Raw genomic sequence first — 23,608 nt, forward strand, 5'->3', positions numbered from 1 at the left:
TATTCCCACTCGGTCCCCAGGTTCCCCTTCTCATAATTTCCCAGGGTTATGTAAGGCGGGTCTATTTCTAGATTCTGAAATGAGTGCATTTAATACTTGCACAACCCATTTAAAAGTTACAAGTGCTGCATCTTTTCCATGTTTTGATTAAAACCACACAAGATAAGCACACATACACGAAGAGCAAACTAAACAAACCACACCACATTGTATGGATAATGATCCAAATGTAAAAGTTATAACGTGCTGTAATGATATTCGTTTTGCAACATCAAAAGCAGCAGATACTGAATATAATTTGCTTAAATCATAAATACTGAGATTGAAAAATGCATGTATAAATCACATTTAGGCTCCATGAACTGAAAGTTCTCTATAAACACAAAGAAGTATATATAAAGTGCAACACAAGCAAGGTCGGCGCGAGCTCTGCTGTTCAGTACTCCCACTCATCGGATTTCAGGTCGAGGTAGCTGAGGATGTTCTGTGCCAGCTTCACAGCCTGTTTCCGGGCAGCCTTACACTTCTCCTCTCCCTGCGGGTCCACCGCGTCCAGGGCCAGCAGCTGCTTGGTCAGCATCTCCTCCAGCCGGATGTAGTTCTTGTCAGTCCGGTTTCCGTCAAAGGAGAGGACTTCTCCCTGGATCTCCGACAGGTGCCCCAGGACGCTCCAGACCGCCTTGTGGGAGGGGTGCTCCTCGCCGGTGAAGAGCTTCCTCTTCTCCAGGGCTTCCTTCAGGTCCACATAGGTGATCAACGTCTGTACTTCAATCACGGCTCTTCTCCTGGCTTCCCGGATGCAGGGGTTTTTCTCCACGCTCACCTCATCCAGCTGTCCAATCAAACCCTGCAGCTCCGTTTTGGAGCTCAGGTACAACTCAGAAGGATTTTGTGGTTGGAGAAGTTCATTCTTTACTTCTCTCATCCTCTGGAGGACCTTTTCTATTTTAAGAATGGACTGGTTCTGTCTCAGGTCAAACGCATGGGTGGTGTCAGCTTCTTCTTCTAAATCCAAATACTTCAATAATTTGTTGATATCTTCAACTACCTCCCTCCGGTAGTTTCTGATTTCTGTATGCCCGCACACATCTAGAGCATCCAGATCGGCAATCAGTCCGGAGAGCACGCACGATAAGTGCTTGAAGGTCTCACTGCTGTCTACTCCCGTCAGCAGTGCCATCAGAGTCCCCCGGGCCTTGTTCACCTCACACATCACTGAGTTGATCTTGGGGACAGAAGGGTGGATATCCTCGGAGAGCGGCAGGGAAGGCTGCTTCCTCATGCAGTCCTCGATGATCTCTTGCACTGCACAGATCTTGGTCAGTGTGTGATACCTTGCTTTCCGCAAGGAGATCTTCCCTCCGGTTTTCACATGTGTCAGCCTCAGAATGATGTCCTGGATCTCTTCCTCAAACTCATCTGTCACACAGTTGCCCCCGTTGTAGAAGGGCACGATCTTCTCTTTCACCAGGGTCTGGGCTTCCTTAAAGATGTTCTGTATTTCCAGCCTGTGTGGGTGGTTTGCATTCTGCTCCAACTCCTTGAGAAGGCATTCTGTGTCCTGTGCCGCCCTCTTTCTAGCCTGCTGAATGTCTCCTTTTCCTTCTGTATCCACAGAGTCTATTTCAAAAAGTTGTTTTGTTAGAAACCGCTCCAGTTTCTTGTAGTTCTTGTCATCTGACAGACCGCTGAAGCCGATTACTTGCTGTTCGACACCTTTTACTTCTTTCTGAATTTCCTGAAGCCTACTAATAGCAGGATGTTGGTTTCCCATATCCATACTTTTGTTGTGTTCAGTTTCACAAGCACTAGAAGATGACAAGAAGGACTTAATTACAGCAAGTCTCTGCAGAATGACGATTGTGCATTAGGTTAGCTTAAAATTCTCATTTCCAGGGCTGGGAACGTGGCAGAGTGCTTGCCTAGCATGCATAAAGCACTGGGTTTGATTCCTCAGTACCACATGATGCTGTGGCTCAAGTGGTAGAGCTCCAGCCTTGAGAAAGCCCAGGGACAGTGCTCAGGCCCTGACCTCAAGCCCCAGGACTGGCAAAAAAATAAAAAAAATAAAATTCTCATTTCCAAATGAATACATCTTAGCAATGGTACTCACCAGACACTATGTTGGAAATGAACTATACAACCTGTGGGTGTGGGAACAGAAGGAAAGAAACTGGGAGAGACAGACAGACAGACAGACAGAGACCGCGTGACACCGTTCAAAAAGAAACGCACTCGCTACCTGCCTGACGGACCCTCTGTACTCCACCTTTATGATAAAAACACTGCCTGTCAGCACAGGAACGCAGAGGCTACACGCCCTCAAGCCGCAGAGCAGGGCCACCCCAGCCTGCCCCCGAGGGCTTCCCCCGCTTTCCAGAAGGGTCTCCGGCCGGCTCGCCTCCTCGGGGCGAGCGTGCTTGGCGGGGCCCCCGGACCCCCCCGGGTCCCCCCGGGCCTCCCGCGCCCCGCGGCCCCCCCCGCCGGCCCTACCCAGGAAGTGTGGGCGGCGGCGGTGGTGGCTGCCGCGGCGGCCGGCGGCCCTTCACCGGGAGCGGCGCCGCGGCGGGCCCCCCAGCTGCATGCCCTCGCCCTTCCCGGCGGGGTCTGGCCCGGGAGCCGGTGAAGGGCCCGGCGGCGGCGGCAGCTATGGGCCGCGGCGGCCGCGCCCGGCGTCTCGGCCGGGCCCGACGCGGCCGCCTGACCTCACAATGGCCGGGGGCGAGGCGGGGGCCGGGGGTCGCGGGGCCGGGGCCGCGGGTGGCGGCAGCCCGCGAGGCGGCGGCTCGCGCCGGGCCCGGAGGCCGCCCCGCGCCCCCGCACTTACCGGCGCCGCTCGCGCCATCGCCCCCCCCCGCACCGAGTTCCGCCGCGGCGACGCCGCCGGCCTCGCCCCCGGCCGCGCAGCCCCCCGGCCCCGCGGAGGCCACGGCGGGCGCCCGCGCCTCACCTCCCACCACGCCGCCGCTGCGGCCTCGGCGCTCGTCGGCCGCCGCTCCTGGCGCGCCTCGGTCGGGCTCCGCGACTGCCGTAAAGCAGCGCCTCCGCGTCGCGACGTCGCCGTGCGCCGCCGCCGAGCGCCGCGGGCTGCGCCATGGCCGCCTTCCGGCCGGGAGGCCGCGCCCTGGGCCCGCCGCTCTGCCGCGCCGTGGCGGACGGCGGCCGTCGGCTCGGCCCCGAGCGCGGCGCGGAGCGCGGGGACGCGGCGCGGAGCCGGGTAAGGCGGGCGGGCGCGGGGCGGGCGCGGGGCGGCGCGGGCACGTACCGTCTTCCCGCCCGGGCGGTTGCCGAGTGCGCGTGCGCGAGCGCCGGCCCGGCCCCTCCCCCCGCGCGGGGCCTGGGCGCCGAGCTGGGCCCGCGCGGCTGGCGTGCCTGCCCGGGCCGGCCTCGAACCGCGGTCCTCAGGGCTCTGGCGTCCGGCGGCGGGCGTGGCGCGCGTCTCCCAGCGAGGACGGGCCCTGGCCTCCCGCCCTCCGGCCCTGGTCCTGGGGAATCGTCGCCCGGCTCCCCTAAAACACGGCTGCCCGCCGGGTCCGAGCCGTGCTTTCAAGTGCGGGGCGGGCCGGGAGCGCGGCCCGGCCGGGCGCGCACGGAGCCCGGCTGCAGCCTCAGAGCCACACACAGAAAATAGACGCCAACCTTTGAACTCCACTTCTGATCCTGAGTGCGAACCCCTTAACTACATCACCAAATGAGGTGCTGCCTAATGACAAAGAAATGGCCACTGTGCTTGGCGTAGTATTTGGCAGGGGATCCTTGTAATTTTCCCTCTTTAGAAACAGATCCTGGGCCGGGAGTTTGGCCTAGTGGTAGAGAATGCTTGCTTAGCATGCACAAAGACCTGGGTTTGATTGCTCTGTACCACATACATAGGTCCTGAGTACGGTGGCTCATGCCTGTAATCCTAGCTATTCAGCTCAGGCCCAGAGCTCAAGCCCCAGGACTGGCAAAGAAAAAAAGAAAAGAAAAAAATCTTAGCCAGGCATCAGTGGCTCACAGTTATAATCGTAGCTACTCAGAAGCCCAAGATCTGAGAATCATGCTTTGAAGCCAGCCCTGGCTGTGAGACTCTCATCTCCAATTAACCACCAAAAAGCTGGAAGTAGAGATGTGGCTCAGTGATAGAGTGCACTAGCCTTGAACATAAAAACTTAGAGACAGCACAGGGCCCAGTGGCTCACACCCTAGCTACTCAGGAGGCTAAGACCTGAGGATCAAGGTTCAAAGCCAGCACTGGCACAAAAGGATCTGAGACTGTTATGGCCAATTAACCTCTAGAAAATGGGAAGTGGGGCTTGGCTCCAGGGAATGGTGGTAGCCTCAAGCTGAAGAGCTCCGGGATAGTGCCCAGGCCCAGAGGTAGGGTGATAGCCTTGAGCTGAAAAGCTCAGGGACAGCCCCTAGGCCAAGTTCAAGCCCCAGGACCCATTAAAAAACAAACAAACAAAAAACAACTTAGAGACACACCCAGGCCCTGAATTCAATCTCCAGGATGAATAAAAAACAGATAAAAGAAAACCTAGCCAGTTCAGGTAGCTCACACTGCAATTTTAGCTACTCATGACCATGAGATCTGAGGATTATTGTTTGAAGCCAGTTTCAACAAGAAAGTCTATGAGACTCTTATCTCCAGTTAACCAGAAATGGAGCCATGGTTCAGAGTGGAAGAATGTGAACTTTGAACACAAAAGCTCAGGGACAGTGTTCAGGGTCTGAGTTCAAGCCCTATGACCAGTACAAACAAACAAAAACCTGACTTTATTAAGATTTATGTTCTTTTTGTTTGTTTCTGCCTCACCTTTACATTAATTTTTGTATGTGTAGTGTATAAAGTACAGACTGAGATAGTAGTGATTTCCTCAGTGGAATTCTCAAATATTCAGAACTCCTTTGGCACTCTGTGGTCTTGTAAAGAGTAAGCTGATGAGGAACATTAGTGGTGCAGATGGTTAATCTCATTGCATTTTTGTTGAAGGTCCAACCTCCAAGATTCTGTCCTCCAAGAAAATCTTGCCATGATTGGATTGGACCCCCAGATAAATATTCAAACCTTCGACCTGTTCATTTCTATGTCCCAGAAAATGAATCACCATTGGAACGAAAACTTAGAAAATTAAGACAAGAAACACAAGAATGGAACCAGCAGTTTTGGGCAAACCAGAATTTGACTTTTAGCAAGGTAGGTGAAAGTTTCAGATTAAAATGAGAAATAATACGCTTGGCCACTTGGGGTGCTAAATGTCTGCATGGCTGGGGAGGAGGGTGGTCCATGCTGTATGGCTAGGAAGAACTGGCTGGGTCCTATGTCACCTCACCCCACCTAAGGTGTTGGAACTGGAAAGTGAGCTGTGAAACAGCATTGGAAGGGGCTGTCTTGTGTGTGCATGCTTGCAAAAATTAGTGTTATTAGGGTTATTCCTGAGGATAAGCTAAATAAGAAAGCTAAATCTAAACCAGGCGTGATGGCTCACGCCTGTAATCCTAGTTACTCAGGAGGCTGAGATATGAAGATCAAGGTTCAAAGCCAGCTGGGCACAAAAGAACCTGAGACTCTTATCTCCAGTTAACCTCTAGAAAAAAACTGGAAGTGGGGCTTGGGCTGTAACTTTGATCTGAAGAGCTTAGGGACAGTCTCCAGGCCCAGGGGTAGGGCAGTAGCCTTGAGCTGAAGAGCTCTGGGACAGTGTCCAGGCCTAGAGTTCAAGCCCCATGATCACTCCCCCCAAAAGAAAGAAAGAAAGAATGAATAGGCTACTGCTGCTTCTGCTTCTGCTGTTGCTGCTGCTGCTACTGCTGCTGCTTCTTTCTTCTTTTTTGCCAGTCCCAGGGCTTGAACTCAGGTCCTAAGTACTGTCCCTGTGCTGCTTTTGCTCAAGGCTAGCACTCTACCACTTGACCCACAGCACCACTTCCGGCTTTTTCTGTTTATGTGGTACTGAGGAATTGAACTCCGCACATCATGAATGCTAGGCAAGCACTGTATCACTAAGCTACATTCCCAGCCTGTAAGCAGGCTTTGAGCCAGGTTGTGGCTTGGAGAATCCATATGAGACCCAGAACACATGAGCCATGCTCTAGCTAGAGAAGTGGGAAGGTGGAGAAGGGACAGTTGTTGCCTTTCTTCTCTCAGCTTTTGTTCCAATAGTGATAATCATCATCTTGTAGGAAAAAGAAGAATTTATTCACTCCAGACTGAAAACTAAAGGCCCAGGCCTGACAACGGATGCAGGTCAGTACTTTGTGCTGTTTTCTGCCCACACTGTTTTGGTATGAGCTTTAGAAAGAAGAGGTGGTGAGGGCCAGGAGTTTGGCCTAGTGGTAAAGTGCTTGCCTAGCATGCACAAAGGCGTGGGTTCGATTCCTCAGTCCCACATGCATAGAAAAAAACCCAGAAATGGTACTGTGGCTCAAATGGTAGAGCTGTAGCCTTGAGAAAGTCCAAGGACAGTGCTCAGACCCTGAGCTCAAGCTCAGGACTAGCAAAAAAAAGAAAAAGGAAGAAAGAAGGGGTGGTGAATGCAAGAGATTGGTATAGCCCACTGTCTCTGCTGTCAGGACTCTTCTTTGTTTTCTTGCCTCTAAGGATATCTTTTCCTTGGCCTGCCTCACAGTTGTGGGTTTTCAGAGTGTCCAGTGCTGCCTGTCTTTGATGACAGGAGGAATATTTTTTTTTTTTTGCCTGTCCTAGAGCTTGAACTCAGGCCCTGAGCCATGTCCTTGGGCTGTCCTCAAGGTTAGTGCTCCACCACTTGAGCCACATCATCACTTCCGGCGTCTCTATGTATGTGATACCAAGCTTGGTGCATGCTAGGCAAGCACTCTACCACTAGGCCAAACTCCCAGCCATCCTGAGGATTTCATGTTTTAGTTTTTGCTTTATTTTTTTTCCTATCGGGATGGATGGAGGGCCTGCATATGCTAGGCTAGTGCTCCACCACTTGAGCCACTTCCCTAGCCCTAAGTCCTTCTAATTGGTGACTTGTGGCTTGAGGTGCGCAGGGCATTGGCAAAATCCCACTGTACCACCTCCCCCTGAAATTCTTTGCTTATTGCAGTAGCTTCCTCATTTTTCTCAGCTTTTAATTTTTTAATCAGGCCAGTACACTGTGTGTGTGTGTGTGTCTGTGTCTGTGTGTATGCACATGTGCGTGCATGCATGTCCTGGTTTTAGGACTTGAACTCAGTCTGGGCACTGTCCCTGAGATTTTTGCTCAAGTCTAGTACTCTACCACTTCTGGCTGTTTTGATGTGATTAACTGGAGATAAGGGTCTCATGGTCCAGGGGCTGGGAGTTTGGCCTAGTGGTATAGTGCTTGCCTAGCATGCACGAAGACCCAGATTCGATTCCTCGGTACCACATACATAGCAAAAAAAAAGCCAGAAGTGGTGCTGTGGCTCAAGTGGTAGAGCTCTAGCCTTGAGAAAAATCCAGGAACAGTGCTCAGGCCCTGAGCCCGAGCCCAGGACTGGCAAAAAAAAAAAAAGTCCCATGGTCCAGGAGTTTGGCCTAGTGGTAGAGTGCTTGCCTAGCATGCACAAAGATCCAGGTTTGATTCCTTGTTACCACATACATAGAAAAAACTAGAAGTGGTGCTGTGGCTCAAGTGGTAGAGCTCTAGCCTTGAGAAAGCCCAAGGACAGTGCTCAGGCCCTGAGTTCAAGCCCCAGGTCTTGCAAAAAAATAAAATAAAATAAAGTCTCTCAAGGATTTTTTTGACCAGGCTGGCTTTGAACCATGATCCTTAGATCTCAGCCTCCTGAGTGGCTAGGATTACTGGCACAAGCCACTTGTACCAGGCTTCCTGTACTGTTGAACAGCTATTTACTGACAAAATGTTATTCTGAGGGAAATTGAGGACCATTGACCCCCAAGCCGTGTCTTTCACTGGGCTAGTGTCCTGTTCCCCATGGTAGTCCCTGGCTGGGTTCTTGTAGAAGAGGGGGCTAGGGGAGCAGGAGTGAGCTGGATGTCATCCCCTCACTTCATTTGCTGTGACACTGTGGAGGTCTTGGAGAGCGTTGTGTCCTAACAGGAAGTGTAGTTCGCTGTCGCATGTTGCTGGTGCTATGATAAGTCCTTAGCATGTTCATCCCCGAAGACCAGAGGAAAGAGTTGCTGCCGCTGCTGCTCTGCCTTGCTCTTTTACAGATGAGTTTGAGGTGTGTGGGGAGCCGTTCCCACTAAGATCACAGGGAGGAGGGAGGGGAGGGGGAGGGGGAGGAGGAGGGAGGGGGCCCTGGGTTCTGCCCAAGGGAGTTGAGTGCCCTGGGCCTGCTGGGTCTCAGCAGAGTTCAGCTGTTGGCTGTGTTTATGTGAGTGTGTGTGTGTGTGCGTGCATGCATGTATGTGGCGGCCATCTGTGTTGAGTGTGCATGTGCATGTGGCTGCTGTCTGTGGGGTGTATGCGTGCATGCATGCATGTGTGTGTATGTGGCTGTCTGTGTCGGGTGTGCGTTTGTGTGTGTGGTGGCTGCTGTGTTAGGTGTGTGTGCATGTCCTCTGTAGCGCATGTTAGAGACTAGCCACTCTCCTGACAAATGGAAGCGGTTGTTTTGAGTCTGTTAAAATATCACAGCATCCTATTGATGGTTCTGCTAGGTATTGAAAGTCTGGCTTTCATTCAGATTTTACAATTAATTTGGTAACAACACCAGACATGATGCTTGGAGGAGAGGGAGCAAGAAAAACAAGTGCTCCGGCACACTGGTCAGCTACATGGCCGGCGGGCGCTGTCGCTGCATTTGAAATCCCGGTTAGACTTGAGGACTAGCTCAGGAGAGTTACCGTGGTTCCTCAGGGCTATGTTTTGTTTTTTTTTCCTTGGTCATGGGGCTTAAACTTTGGATCTGGGCGCTGTCCCTGAGCTCTTCAGCTCAAGGACCCTACTCCTTGAGCCATAGTGCTACTTCCCATTTTCTAGTAGTTAATTGGAGATAAGAGTTTCGAGGTTGGTCTTTAGTGCCCAGGCTGGCTTTGAACTGCAATCCTCAGCCCTCAGCCTCCTGAGTAGTTAGGATCACTGGCGTGAGCCCCGCTCCCAGGCAGATGGCCATGTCCCCAGAATGCTAAGCGTGGGTGGAAAGCAATGTCCCCTGGGGTGATAGGTGTGTGGAGTGGGGGGGTTGCTAGCTTCATTCACCCACAACATCCTCCCTACTGTTTTGTGTCATTGTGAATACAGACCAGGATGGGGGGGGCGGCATCTCATGGGTTTCACACTTGAGGTCTCACTGAGGAAAGAGAGCATTGTTTAATAGAGAATGGCAATGGTAGGGTTGGAGGTGTGGTGCAGTTGGTAGAGCACCAGGCAAGGAGTAAAGAACCTGTCTGGCACAGAGTTCGAATCCTAGTCTCAGACAAAAGAAAGAAAATAGAACGGCAGCAAGCTCCTGAAGGAGAAACAAAGGAGAGCATCAGGGCTCGGACCCTGCAACCTCCTTCGAGGACGGGCCTCCCATTTTCATGATGCAGCCCAGAACCTCCTGAGCTGGTAGGAATCTGTGATGCGGCTGTGTGGCCAGAGCTGGCTGAGCAAAGGCCGAGCGGGCTCAGCACATAGGCTGTGGGGCAGGGCCTTGCAGGCCGGTCAGCCTCCCCTCCCTCCCTGCCTCCTTCCCTCCCTCCTTTCTTTTTTTTCTTCTTTCTCTCACTCTTTTTCTCTGGGTGTGGGCACTATCCTTGAAATTCTAACATTTTATAGTTAATTGCAGATAAGTCTCACAGACATTCCTATCTCTGGATGGCTTTGAATCACAATACTCAGATCTCAGCCTTCTGAGTAGCTAGATTGCAGGGAGGACAGGGCATATAGCTTCCCCTTTTTTCTAAACTTCTGTGATGCCAGCCTGGGACTGGCCTTCCTGACCATGGTCAGGCAGGTTTCCTGACCTGGGGCCAGGCAGAGGCCTGGTTGTACTAAATGTGCCTTGCAGCTGTCATGGAAACTCAAGGCAGAGAAGGAGAAGGAGGAGGAGGAAGAGGAGGAGTTGGGGGGAGAGTAGGCTAAACCGGTGGTGGCCAGGAACGGCTAGCCAGACAAAGCAGCCAGTGTCAGGAGGTATGTCCAGTTAGCCATGAGTGGCAGAAGGTAACGTGGGCCATGTGATGTGCCAGGGGTCTACAGTGGACTTTCATTCATGACACCTACAGACCAAGGACACCATCAAGGCTGAACTCTTAAGCTTCAACAGGCATCGGAAGCAGCAGGGCATCAGTTATGTTTTGTGAATGAGCTGGGAGGGGTTTCAGAGTTGAAACTCTGTGCTGTGGGGCTGCTTTGATGACTGTGGCAGCATGGAATTCCTACTGCTTTTCTAGAAGGATTTTTTTTTTCTTCCAGTCCTGGGCTTGAGCTCAGGGCCTGAGCACTGTCCTTGGGCTTTCACAAGGTTAGAGCTCTATGACTTGAGCCTCAGCGCCACTTCTGGCTTACTTCTGCTCATGTGGTACCCAGGATTTGAAATTGGGTCTTCATGCATGCTAGGCAGGCACTCTACCACTAGGCCAAACTCCCAGCCCGCACCCCCCTTTTCTTTTCTTGCCAGTTCTGGGGCTTGAACTCAAGGTCTGGGCCACAATGCCACTTCTGGCCTTTTCTATGTATGTGATACTGAGGAATTGAACCCAGGGATACATGAATGCTAGGCAGGCACTCTACCACTAGGCCATATTCACAGGCCTCTAGAAGGATCTAGCTGAATATATCACACACACATGCAGGCACGCACACGCTCGCACGCATGCAGGAAATCTAAGAACAAACTATGGGGGAGCTATGAATTCAGCTGGTTATTTTTGCAATCCTGCTTTAAATTGCGGGGGGGAAAGCGCTTCAAGATCCAGTGATTGCAGGTAGCACGAACAATTGCTGCTTTAATTACCCATGCAGGAAGCAGAATGCCTGGGCTTCAGCTCTGCCTGCCCAAGTGAAATGTCAGCAGTAGGGCAGGCGCTGTGGGGGAGAGCATGTTCCTCTGGTTCCTTTAATTGCTCAAGTGTTAGTACATCCGGAACAGAGGGCGACATGGAGAGCATCCAGTTTGTCATCTGGTATTTGTGAGACACCCACGCAGTTTCAGCAATGCTGTAATGGAGTCTGGGTTTTTTCCTCTCCTCGCTCCCCTCCTTCTTCCCTCCCTCTCTATCCTCCTGGTCACGGTGGTCTGGCTCTGTGGGCCGAAGCTGAAAGAGGAGGCTCAGAGCACAGAGCCAGAACGCTGGCCTGAGGGGTCGAGTTGAGGCAGCCCGAGGCCCCAGTGCCTGAGAGTCCTTCCTGAGGGAAGGTGTGGGTACGCTGCCTGTACCCATGCCAGATGACCAGGCTGCCCTGTGCTTCCGATTGGCTCCTGAGGCGGAGCTGTGGTGGTCACATGCTAGGAACGGAGTGGATGTGGGGCGGTTGGTTCTCAGCTGCCCTGACAGCTGCTGGGGTGCGGGGGCAGCCTTTCCCACATAGCTCCTCCAGTGGCCATGAAAGGCCTGGAGCTGCCACTGGAGCAGCCAAGACCGGGACCTGGTACCACCAGCCGGCTGCAGCCACCACTCAGGCCGCTGCTGCTGCCCTGCCGTGTGGCCTCACTTTCCCCTCACTCACAGCACCTCCCTGAGTCTCCCCTCCTCCTGCCCTGTTTCCGGCCCAGTGGGGTTCTTGGCCAGGGGCCTGCTGGGAGAGCCTCAGAAGAACCTTCTCGATGCTAGTGTGGTATTTGGTTAGTGCTGTGGTGACAGTTGCTGAGCCTGAAAACCAGCACCTGACTCTGTCTGTGCAGGCTGGGAGTGAACAGAGGAACAGATGGCAGGTCACCTCAGTGGCCAGCAGGAAGCAGAGCTACCAGGCACCCGTGGTCCATGCCCAGCTACAAGGGAGGCTGAGAATGGGCGATTCGTGGTTCAAGGCCAGTTCTAAAGACCCTCTTCCCAGCTATAGCCCAGTGCCTGTTCCTGTCGTTCCGAGCCACATGAGCGGCTAAGGTTGGAGGATCATAGTTCTGGGTCAGGCCAGGCAGAAAGAAGCGGTGCATGAGGTGCTTCTGTTAGCCAAGGATGACGGCTGGCGGATCCCGCCCAGGTAGGGAGCAAGACCCTCCCTCAAAATTAACCAGCGCAAAACTAGACACGTGGACGGCATAGCATCTGACGGGCCCCAGTACCCCTCCCTGCACCAAAAGCCACCACGGCAAAGCGGCAGAGCTGATGGGCCCCGTGCAGCTGTGCGGTGAATCATTCTGCACAGTTGAGTTGTCCCCGTGCCCGGCCTGCCATGTCCAGAGGAGGTGGCCGCTTGTTTCTGTGGTAGTGCAAGTAAAGCTTGGGCCAGTCACCTTCCCTCTTCTTTATTGTTTGTTTGTTTGCTTCTTGCCAGTTCTGGGGCTTGAACTCAGGGCCTGGGCACTGTCCCTGAGCTGCTTTTGCTCAGGGCTGTCACTTGAGCCACAGTACTTTTTCCTTTTTCTGTGTATGTGATACTGAGGAATCAAACCTAGGGCTTCATATATGCTAGGTAAGCACTCTTACCCTAGGGCACACTCCCAGGCCCCTTCCCTCTTCGTTTTTGTACTGGTCCTGGGGCTTGAACAGCCCCTGGGTGCTGTCTTTGGAGCTTTTTGGCGCAGGGCTAGTGCTGTAGCATTTGGGCCACAGCTCAGCTTCCGCTTTTGGTAGTTTATTGGAGATAAGAGCCTCACAGACTTAGGCTGGCTTTGAACCGCAGTCCTCAGATCTCAGCTACTTGAGTAGCTAGGATTACAGGTGTGAACCACCAGCACAGGCTCATCTTCCCTCTTCCTTTTTTTTTTTTTCCCCCCGAGACTAGAGTTCAGGGCCTGGGTGCTGAGCTCTTCAGCTCACGGCTACTGTTCTTAGTGGTCTACCACACTGAGCCACAGCTCCACTTTCAGTTTAATGGTAGTTAATTGGAGATGGAAGTCTCAGGACTTTTGTGCCTGCGTAGTTAGGATTACAGGTGTGAGCCACCTCCCCTCTTCTGTGGAGACACGCCCTCAAGTCCCCTCCCTCGGCCCTCTCCTTGGTGCCTGAGTGAGCAGGGGAAGTGGGTGTGCAGGGAGGGGCTCTGCTGTGCGCTCAGGGTGCAGTGCATGGTTCCTGCTGGGTTTGGCCTTCTGAGCCACAGTGCTCACCTCACACTGTGTCACGAGACCTCATCCCTCACTCTCCACCACGTGACCTCATTCATCCCTCACTCTCCACCACGTGACCTCATCCATCCCTCACTCTCCACCACGTGACCTCATCCATCCCTCACTCTCCACCACGTGATCTCATCCATCCCTCACTCTCCACCACGTGACCTCATCCATCCCTCACTCTCCACCACGTGACCTCATCCATCCCTCACTCTCCACCACGTGATCTCATCCCTCACTCTCCACCACGTGACCTCATCCCTCACTCTCCACCCACATGACCTCATCCCTCACTCTCCACCACGTGATCTCATCCATCCCTCACTCTCCACCACGTGACTTCATCCATCCCTCACTCTCCACCACGTGACCTCATCCATCCCTCACTCTCCACCACGTGATCTCATCCCTCACTCTCCACCACATGACCTCATCCCTCACTCTCCACCATGTGACCTCATCCCTCACTCTCCACCACGTGACCTCATTCATCCCTCACTCTCCACCACGTGATCTCATCCCTCACTCTCCACCACATGACCTCATCCCTCACTCTCCACCCACATGACCTCATCCCTCACTCTCCACCACGTGACCTCATCCCTCACTCTCCACCACGTGACCTCATTCATCCCTCACTCTCCACCACGTGATCTCATCCCTCACTCTCCACCACATGACCTCATCCCTCACTCTCCACCCACATGACCTCATCCCTCACTCTCCACCACGTGACCTCATCCCTCACTCTCCACCACGTGACCTCATTCATCCCTCACTCTCCACCACGTGATCTCATCCCTCACTCTCCACCACATGACCTCATCCCTCACTCTCCACCCACATGACCTCATCCCTCACTCTCCACCACGTGACCTCATCCCTCACTCTCCACCACGTGACCTCACCCCTCACTCTCCACCACGTGACCTCATTCATCCCTCACTCTCCACCACGTGACCTCATTCATCCCTCACTCTCCACCACGTGATCTCATCCCTCACTCTCCACCACGTGACCTCATCCCTCACTCTCCATCACGTGACCTCATCCCTCACTCTCCACCTACATGACCTCATCCCTCACTCTCCACCACGTGACCTCATCCCTCACTCTCCACCTACATGACCTCATCCCTCACTCTCCACCACGTGACCTCATCCCTCACTCTCTACCTACATGACCTCATCCCTCACTCTCCACCATGTGACCTCATCCATCCCTCACTCTCCACCACGTGACCTCATTCATCCCTCAATCTCTACCACGTGACCTCTTCATCCCTCAGTCTCCACCACGTGACCTCATCCCTCACTCTCCACCACGTGACCTCACCCCTCACTCTCCACCACGTGACCTCATTCATCCCTCAGTCTCCACCACGTGACCTCATCCCTCACTCTCCACCACGTGACCTCTTCATCCCTCAGTCTCCACCACGTGACCTCATCCCTCACTCTCCACTACATGACCTCATCCCTCACTCTCCACTACGTGACCTCATCCCTCACTCTCCACCACGTGACCTCATCCCTCACTCTCTACCACATTACCTCTTCATCCCTCACTCTCTACCATGTGATCTCATCCCTCACTCTCTACCATGTGATCTCATCCCTCACTCTCCACCACGTGACCTCATCCCTCACTCCACCCCCGTGACCTCTTTCATCCCTCACACCCTCTACCTGTGTGGAGTCTGTAATCTACATTGCATTCTGTTTTGGACATTTGCATGAATGGAGTGGTATTACATGTCTTTTGTGTCTGGCTCTTCTTTTTGTTTTGCTGGTCCTGGGGCTTGAACTCAGGGCTGTCTCTGAGCCTTTTGTGCTGGTCTATCACTTGAGCCCACAGTGCCACTTGAAGCTTTTTATCTTTCTTTTTTTTGTGGTTCATGGGACTTGAATTCTGCCAGCGCATTGAGCTCTTCAGCTCAAGGTTGCCACCCTACCCTTGAGCCAAGCCCCACTTCCCTTTCCTAGAGGTTAATTGGAGGTAAGAGTCTCAGGTCCTATAGTGATCTGGCTGGCTTTGAACCTTGATCCTCGGATCTCAGCCTTCTGAGTAGCTACTTGCAGCTTTTTCTGAGTAGTTTTTTAGAGATAAGAGAGAGCCTCACGGGGCTTTCCTTTTCTTTTTTCTTTTTTGTTGGTCCTGGACCTTGAACTCTGGCCTGGGTATTGTCCTTGAGCTCTAGACTACTGCCCTACCCCTTGAGCCACAGCCCCATTTCTCATTTTCTAGTGGTTCATTGGAGAGTATTACTTTCTTTAGTGCCCAGGCTGTCTTTGAACTAAGATCCTCAGGTATCAGCCTCCTGAGTAGCTGGTATTACAGCATGAGCAAGGGTGCCTGGCTGTGTTGCTCTTTTCACTTAAAGTTCACAAAATGTGTTGAAGGTTCATGGATGAATATGCACCAGTGCTTCAGGGATTGGTTTTTGTGGCTGAATAGTATTCCATTGTACAAACCGTATTTTCCTCCTAATCCTTCATCAGTTGATAGGCTTTTTATTGTTCTTATTGTTTTATTGTTCTTACTCTATACTCAGCCCTCCCTGGTTTTGTTTTTGTTTTGTTTTTGTGGTCCTGCAACTTGAACTTAGGCTGTGGGTGCTCCCTTGAGCTTTCTTCTCAAGGCTAGTGCTCTACCACGTGAGCCACAGCTCTACATCTGGCTTTTTGATGGCTGATTGGAAATAAGAGTCCCATGGACTTTCCTGCCCAGGTTGGCTTTGAGCCATGACCCTCAGATCTCAGCCTCCTGACTAACTAGGAGTGAGCCACTGGTGCCTGGCTTACATCTTCTTTCTGGTTCCCAAGTGCTGAACTTGCAAGCATCAGCACCCAGGTGCTATTTCCCTTTTTTGTGTGTGTGGGTCATGGGGCTTGCACTTGGCCTGCGTGCTGTCCCTGAGCTCTTCAGCTCAAGGTTACTGTTCTACCCTGGAGCGAAACCCCACTTGCTATTATCTAGAGGTTAATTGGAGATAAGAGTCTCAAGTCCTTTTGGGCTGGCTTTGAACCTTGATCCTCAGATCTCAGCCTCCTGAGTAGCTAGGATGACAGGCGTGAGCCACGGTGCCCACCTGTTTCCCTTTTGTGATTAATATAAATAAATTATGCTGCTGTGAGTGTGTACCTATTGGTGGATTTCTGGGTTGAGAGGTTCCTTTTCTTCTGGACACTCAGCACATAGTGTCTTTTCCAACCGATTATCCAACTTTCCGGTACTAATTGTCCAAAAATTCAATTTAGGCTGGGTGCCAGTGGCTCCTAATTTGCTGAAAATGAAGTTAGGAAAGGGCCTTACTGACGGCTAGTAGTTGATCACAGAGGAGACACCACTCAGGAGTGGACACTGAGAGACCTGGGCAGGCAGGGCAGGGCAGGCAGGGCAGGGCAGGGCAGAGCAGGGCAGAGCAGGGCCCAGAGCCGTCCTGCTTCTCCTGGTTCTGCTGTATGCACCAGCCATGTGCACAGCCTCATGGAGCTGGGGTAGACATGATTGCAGTCACTGGGCATCTGTGAATAGCGGCAGCTCCAGGCCCTTCCTTCCCTTCCCAGGACTTTTTTTTTTCTTTTTGGGTTGTGGAGGTTGCACTCTTGAGTATGGGCCTGGGTATTGTTCCTGAGTTCTTCAGCTCAAGGCTAGCACTCTGCCACTTGAGCCACAGCCCCACTTCCAGTTTTCTAGTGGTTAACGAGATAAGAATCTCACGGACTTTTGTGCCTGGGCTGGCTTTGAACTTCGATCCTCAGACCTCAGCCTCCTTAGTAGCTAGAATTACAGGTGTGAACTACTGTGCCTGGCCCTGGTTGGTCTTTCTGGCATCCAGTATCCAGAGCCACCCCATTAAACACTGTCTAGTCTCATCCTGGCATCACCAGGAGCCTACCCAGAGCTTCCTGATTAGAGCAAGGGAATTCTGGGGGTTCCAGGCACTCCATGTGTGACCCGGGACCAGGGCACATGCCTCGTGACAACTCTTGAAGGAGCTGCCATGTTTTCCAGAAAGGATACAGAGGAAAGCTCAAGCATTTCAGGTTCTCCAATTCTTCCTTAATTATTATCATTGTCTGTCTGATTAATTGTATCCTGGGGACATAAGTGGTAGCCTACTGTCTTTTTTTTTTTTTTTTTTTTGGTGAGTCCTATGGCTTGAGCTCAGGGCCTGAGCACTGACCTTGAGCTTTCTCATGGCTAGATCTCTACCACTTGAGCCACAGCACCACTTCCGGCTTTTTCTGTTTTTGTTTTTTTGTTTTTTTTGTTTTTGCCAGTCTTGGATATTGAGCTCAGGGCCTAGGCACTGTCCTTGGACACTTTTTGCACAAGGTTAGTGGCTAGCACTCTGCCACTTGAGCCACAGTGCCACTTCCAGCTTTTTCTATGTTGGTGGTACTGAGGAATCGAACCCAGGGCTTTGTGCATGAGAGGCAAGCACTCTACCACTAGGTTATGCTCCCAGCCCATTTCCAGCTTTTTCTATGTATGTGGTACCAAGGAATTGAACCCAGGTCTTCGTGCATACTAGGCAAGCATTCTACCACTAGGCCAAACTCCTGGCCCCCCACTGTCATTTTTATTTGAAAAGAGTGTGCACACTTGAATGATACTGGACTCATATTAGATATCTGTAGCTGTCTTCTCATCTGTAAATTGTCTTTATTCATTGGTAAAGCCCTTTAAAGCGCAATTTTCTTATTTATTTTTACCGGTCCTGGGGCTTGAACTCAGGGCCTGAGCATTGACCTTGGGCTTTCTCAAGGCACTACCACTTGAGCCATGGCACTGCTTCTGACTTTTTCTATGTATATGGTACCAAGGAATTGAACCTGGGTCTTCGTGCATGCTAGGCAAGCACTCTACCACTAGGCCATGCTCCCAGCCCAGTTTTCTTATTTTGATGTATTTTGGCTTTTTGCTTTGTGTATCATATCTAAGAAGATTGCCAAATTCAAGATAACAGAAGAGATTTAGGTTTTTGCTATATATAATTTTATTTATTTTTTTGCCAGTCCTGGGCTTGAGCTCAGGGCCTGAGCACTGTCCTTGGGCTTTCTCAAGGCTAGAGCTCTACCATTGAGCTTCAGCACCACTTCCGGCTTTTTTTCCCTGTGTATGTGGTACTGAGGAATCGAACCTGGGTCTTCATGAATGCTAGGCAAGCACTCTACCATTAGGCCAAACTCCCTGCCCCAGTTTTTGATATATTTTAAATTTTCTTTTATGGTGTTAAGTAAAGCTCACCCTTAGCCTTTTGCATGTGAATATTGTTGTCTTGGACTGTCTTGGCCCTGTCCTTGACTGTTCTTGAAAATTACTTGACATCAATTTGTGAGAAGTAATGCACCCACTACCTGATGAATGTAAATATAACCCCTCTATACATTACCCGACAATAAAATAAAATAATAAAAATATTACTTGAAGCAGGACGCAGTGGCTCATGCCTGTAATCCTAACTACTCAGGAGGCTGAGATCTGAGGATCTTGGTTCAAAGACTGTGAGACTCTCATCTCCAGTTTAATCACTAGAAAACAGGAAGTGGGGAATGAGAGTTTGGTCTAGTGGTAGAGTGCTTGCCTAGCATACGTGAAGACCCAGGTTCAGTTCCTCGGTACCACATATATAGAAAAAGCCAGAAGTGGTGCCATGGCTCAAGTGGTAGAGCTCTAGCCTTGAGAAAGCCCAAGGACAAAGCACAGGCCCTGAGTTCAAGCCCCAGACATGGAAAAAAAAAGAAAAGAAAAAGAAAACAGGAAGTGGGGCTGTGGCTCAGGGGTAGGGTGATAGCCTTGCGCTGAAGTGCTCAGGGACAGCTCCTAGGCCAGAGTTCAAGCACCAGGACCAAAAAAAAAATTACCTGACTGTGTGGGTGGGCTGAGAAGGTTTTATCCACTGATAGATTCATGTTCTGGTCTTACACTCTATTACACTGAACTTACTGAGCCTTGTGGAAAATTTTGAAGCTGAGAAATGGGAACTTTTTCAGATTGCTTTACATATTGGATTCTTTCTAATATGAATTTCTATATTTCCATATGAATTTTAAGAAATATTTGTTCTGTGTACAAAATAAAAATAAAAAGAGGTGTTGGAAGGTGGCTTGCCCTAGCATGCATGAAGCCCTGGGTTTGATTCCCGGTACCACATACACAGAAAAAGCTTGAGGTAATGCTGTGGATCAAGTGGTAGAGCTCTAGCCTTGAGAAAGCCCAAGGACAATGCCCAGGCCCTGAGTTCTTCAAGCCCATGACTGAAAAGAAAGAAAGAGAGAAAGAAGGAAAGAAAGAAAGAAATTGTATGTGATTTATACCATGTCAATTTCTTCTAGTAGGCTTTTGCTGTTTTTAATCCTTTTTATTTTTACTGTTGCCATTCTGGGGCTTGAACTCCAGGTCTAGGCACTGTCCTTGACTTTTCTCAAGGCTAGAGCTCTACCACTTGAGCCACAGCACTATTTTCGGCCTTTTCTGAGTATGTGGTACTGAGTTATTGAACCCAAGGCTTTGTGCATGCTAGGCAATTATTTACCACTCCTGGCCACAGTATTAATGTTTAAGTTGTAACTCATTTTCAGGTCAAAAAGCAACATTGACAGCGGAAGAAATGGCTGACTTTTACAAGGAATTTTTAAGTAAGAATTTTCAGAAGCACATGTGTTATAACAGGTAATTGTTTATGCCTACTTCTTTGCTAGAGGTTCAGGTGTCAGGTCTAGAGGGAGGAGCCTTGTTTTCCTCCCTAAGGTAACTGTGTGGTTCACATTAAAGGTAGAAGCCATGATTTTCTCAGCTTCCCTTTTGCATTGCTAAGATGGACAGCCCCAGGGAGTTTGCACAGAGCCTCACATTCCTTGGTTCTGGGCCTGACAGCCACACCAGAAGTGCTGTTGCCAGGGTTTGGTGTCCCAGGAAGAAAGGATGGTGGTGTTGTCATGGTGATGGTGTCTCATGAGGAGAGGAGGGGTGGTGTTGGGATGGTGATGGTGTCCCAGGAGGAGAGGATGGTGGTGGTGTCACGGTGATGGTGTCCCAGGAGGAGAGGATGATGGTGTTGGGATGGTGATGGTGTCCCAGGAGCAGAGGATGGTGGTGTTGTCATGGTGATGGTGTCCCAGGAGGAGAGGATGGTGGTGTTGGGATGGTGATGGTGTCCCAGGAGGAGAGGATGGTGGTGTTGTCATGGTGATGGTGTCCCAGGAGGAGAGGATGGTGGTGTTGGGATGGTGATGGTGTCCCAGGAGGAGAGGATGGTGGTGTTGTCATGGTGATGGTGTCCCAGGAGGAGAGGATGGTGGTGTTGTCATGGTGATGGTGTCCCAGGAGGAGAGGATGGTGGTGTTGGGATGGTGATGGTGTCCCAGGAGGAGAGGATGGTGGTGTTGTCATGGTGATAGTGTCCCAGGAGGAGAGGATGGTGGTGTTGGGATGGTGATGGTCTCCCAGGAGGAGAGGATGGTGGTGTTGGGATGGTGATGGTGTCCCAGGAGGAGAGGATGGTGGTGTTGTCATAGTGATGGTGTCCCAGGAGGAGAGGATGGTGGTGTTGGGATGGTGATGGTGTCCCAGGAGGAGAGGATGGTAGTGTTGTCATAGTGATGGTGTCCCAGGAGGAGAAGATGGTGGTGTTGGGATGGTGATGGTGTCCCAGGAGGAGAAATGGTGGTGTTGGGATGGTGATGGTGTCCCAGGAGGAGAGGATGGTGGTGTTGGGATGGTGATGGTGTCCCAGGAGGAGAGGAGTGGTGGTGTTGTCATGGTGATGGTGTCCCAGGAGGAAAAGATGGTGGTGTTGGGATGGTGATGGTGTCCCAGGAGGAGAGGATGGTGGTGTTGTCATGGTGATGGTGTCCCAGGAGGAGAGGATGGTGGTGTTGTCATGGTGATGGTGTCCCAGGAGGAGAGGATGGTGGTGTTGTCATGGTGATGGTATCCCAGGAGAAGAGGATGGTGGTGTTGTCATGGTGATGGTGTCCCAGGAGGAGAGGATGATGGTGTTGGGATGGTGATGGTGTCCCAGGAGGAGAGGATGGTGGTGGTGGGATGGTGATGGTGTCCCAGGAGGAGAGGATGGTGGTGTTGTCATGGTGATGGTGTCCCAGGAGGAGAGGATGGTGGTGTTGTCATGGTGATGGTGTCCCAGGAGGAGAGGATGGTGGTGTTGGGATGGTGATGGTGTCCCAGGAGGAGAGGATGGTGGTGTTGTCATAGTGATGGTGTCCCAGGAGGAGAGGATGGTGGTGTCATGGTGATGGTCTCCCAGGAGGAGAGGCGTGGTGGTGTTGGGATGGTGATGGTGTCCCAGGAGGAGAGGATGGTGGTGTTGTCATGGTGATGGTGTCCCAGGAGGAGAGGATGATGGTGTTGGGATGGTGATGGTGTCCCAGGAGGAGAGGATGGTGGTGTTGTCATGGTGATGGTGTCCCAGAAGGAGAAGATGGTGGTGTTGGGATGGTGATGGTGTCCCAGGAGGAGAGGATGGTGGTGTTGGGATGGTGATGGTGTCCCAGGAGGAGAGGATGGTGGTGTTGTCATGGTGATGGTGTCCCAGGAGGAGAGGATGGTGGTGTTGGGATGGTGATGGTGTCCCAGGAGGAGAGGATGGTGGTGGTGGGATGGTGATGGTGTCCCAGGAGGAGAGGATGGTGGTGTTGTCATGGTGATGGTGTCCCAGGAGGAGAGGATAGTGGTGTTGTCATGGTGATGGTCTCCCAGGAGGAGAGGCGTGGTGGTGGTGGGATGGTGAGAGTCTGTCTCCTGGCTCACTGGTGCCCCTGGCTCTCCAGCTGGGGATCAGGTGTTCCATTCTCCCCTTTGGTTTGGATCTGCGTTGGTGGCGGGCTTCTGAGGAGTAGCTGACAGACAGCAAGCCTGCATAGTCCATGCCCAGCACAGCCCGTTCCCAGGGTGATCTCTTAAGGACAAGTTTCAGGCATCTACGTGCAGGTCACCAGGAGGGGAGGGTGTGTGGCTCTTGCCATCTGCCTGCGTCCCCCGTGGTGTGCTTACCCTAGCCTTTGGTGGGACTCCGGTTCCCGGCAGAGCCACCAGTCCTGGTGTGGTGGTCCCTCTCCTCCTCTGCTCTGTCTTTCTGGGAAAAGGGAACACTGTCTCAGCAAAGAGCACTGTGGCGGACACCCGTGGGGCAGGAAAGGTGAGTGGTGGGCCAGTGGGACCGAGTGACTGTGGGAGGGAGCCGGTGTGGACGGCCTGCGTGGCCTGGGCTGGCTGGGCATTCACCTGTGCTGCCGAGTCAGGGCATCCTGGCTCCAGCACGCGTCCCCTTTTGTCTGTAGAGACTGGTACAGAAGGAACTTCACCATCACCTTCTTCATGGGGAAGGTGGCCTTGGAGAGGATTTGGAACAGGCTGACACAGAAGCAAGAGAAGAGGAGCAGTTAGGCAGTTAGGCCCCGCCCTCCTCCCCCCTTCTTCCGCACCTTCCACTGGCCAGGTTCCACCTCTGAGGGCCTGGAGCACTGCTGTGACCATGGCGTCAGTGCTGGAGCAGGGCCGCCTGTCCTTCCTGCCTGCAGATCCTCACGGTCCCTCGTCAGGAGAGTTGTAAATAAAGCTCCAGGCTCCGTGTCTGCTTTTGTGTCTTGAATCGCACCAACTCAAAAGGCAGTAATGCAAACGTGCTAAGTTTTGCAAGTTTGGCCACATCCGAGTGCGGTGGCCCATCCCTGTCATCCCAGCTGCTCAGGAGGCTGAGAGCTGAGGATCAAGGTTCAAAGCAGCCCGGGCACAAAAGGACCTGAGACTTATCTCTAACTAACCTCTAGAAAAGGGAAAGTGGAGCTTAGCTCAAGGGTAGAGTGGTAGCCTTGAGCTGAAAGCTCAGGGACAAAGCCCAGGCCCAGAGTTCAAGCTCCAGATCCACAAAAAAAAAAAGTCTGGCCGCTGGGCTGGGTTGGGTGGTTGGGTGTCTATGGTTTATGCTTCTAATCCAGCCCTGGTGGCATACAGTCTTGTACAGTCTTGACTTGAAACAGAAATGGTTCAGCACTTCTGCCCAAGGCAGAGAGGCTAGAGAACTTGGCCCCGCCAGTGTAGGGAGGAGGTGGGGCCTCTGCTTCCACAGACCTTGCTCATCAATCTGGAGCTGTGAAAGTGCGTGAGGGCAGAGAAGAGGGTAGACATCACAGTGGGGTGTGGTGGGGACAGGACTACGGCTGAGCCTGTGGTCATGTGGATGGCACTGTCGAGGTGCAGGAGGGGCCCCTGGAGAAAGGGGTCATGGAACAGGGCTTGGCCCCTGGCCCTTTGCGTCCTGGTCTCTAAGGTGAGGCATGGCCACATGTGCTGCCTGCAGTGACAGGCCTTGCTCCGAAGGCAGCAGAGCCCGGCGACCCCGGACTGGACCCTCTGAATCTGTGGGTAAAACCCTTCCGCCTCTGAGTTGTTTCCTGGGGATTTTGTCACAGTGACAGGAGGCTCACTAGCAGTCACC

General features: G+C 52.2%; 2 protein-coding genes across 5 annotated transcripts; one reads left to right on the forward strand and one right to left on the reverse strand.

Annotated features, from left to right (window-relative positions):
• Positions 1-230: 230 nt before the first annotated feature.
• Positions 231-3,096, reverse strand: Bag5 (BAG cochaperone 5). 4 transcript variants are annotated; one of them, XM_090344905.1, is made up of 2 exons: positions 2,951-3,096; positions 231-1,808 (listed from the first exon to the last, which is right to left on the reverse strand). In XM_090344905.1, the coding sequence occupies exons 1-2, from the start codon at positions 3,094-3,096 to the stop codon at positions 437-439; spliced, it is 1,518 nt and encodes a 505-aa protein (XP_090201031.1). In that variant the 3' UTR covers positions 231-436. The 4 variants fall into 4 exon arrangements, with proteins under 4 accessions (XP_090201031.1, XP_090201035.1, XP_090201033.1 ...); XM_090344909.1 differs by lacking the exon at positions 2,951-3,096 and adding an exon at positions 2,494-2,654; XM_090344907.1 differs by lacking the exon at positions 2,951-3,096 and adding an exon at positions 2,247-2,303.
• Positions 3,095-22,743, forward strand: Coa8 (cytochrome c oxidase assembly factor 8). The gene is made up of 5 exons (XM_090344910.1): positions 3,095-3,217; positions 4,976-5,179; positions 6,166-6,229; positions 19,734-19,824; positions 22,452-22,743. The coding sequence occupies exons 1-5, from the start codon at positions 3,095-3,097 to the stop codon at positions 22,555-22,557; spliced, it is 588 nt and encodes a 195-aa protein (XP_090201036.1). The 3' UTR covers positions 22,558-22,743.
• Positions 22,744-23,608: the final 865 nt, after the last annotated feature.

The sequence above is a fragment of the Megascapheus bottae genome, chromosome 14 (assembly GCF_031878675.1).
Source record: "Megascapheus bottae isolate mThoBot1 chromosome 14, mThoBot2.hap1, whole genome shotgun sequence".
Taxonomy (NCBI): Eukaryota; Metazoa; Chordata; class Mammalia; order Rodentia; family Geomyidae; genus Megascapheus; species Megascapheus bottae.

Excerpts from the sequence above, each read along its gene's own strand:
- Bag5 (XM_090344905.1), bottom strand. The coding sequence starts at position 3,096 with ATGGCGCAGCCCGCGGCGCTCGGCGGCGGCGCACGGCGACGTCGCGAC. Across the intron at positions 1,809-2,950 it reads CAGCGGCGGCGTGGTGGGAG|TGCTTGTGAAACTGAACACA; the intron begins GTGAGGCGCGGG and ends GTCATCTTCTAG.
- Coa8 (XM_090344910.1), top strand. The coding sequence starts at position 3,095 with ATGGCCGCCTTCCGGCCGGGAGGCCGCGCCCTGGGCCCGCCGCTCTGC. Across the intron at positions 5,180-6,165 it reads AGAATTTGACTTTTAGCAAG|GAAAAAGAAGAATTTATTCA; the intron begins GTAGGTGAAAGT and ends ATCATCTTGTAG. Across the intron at positions 19,825-22,451 it reads AAGCACATGTGTTATAACAG|AGACTGGTACAGAAGGAACT; the intron begins GTAATTGTTTAT and ends TTTTGTCTGTAG.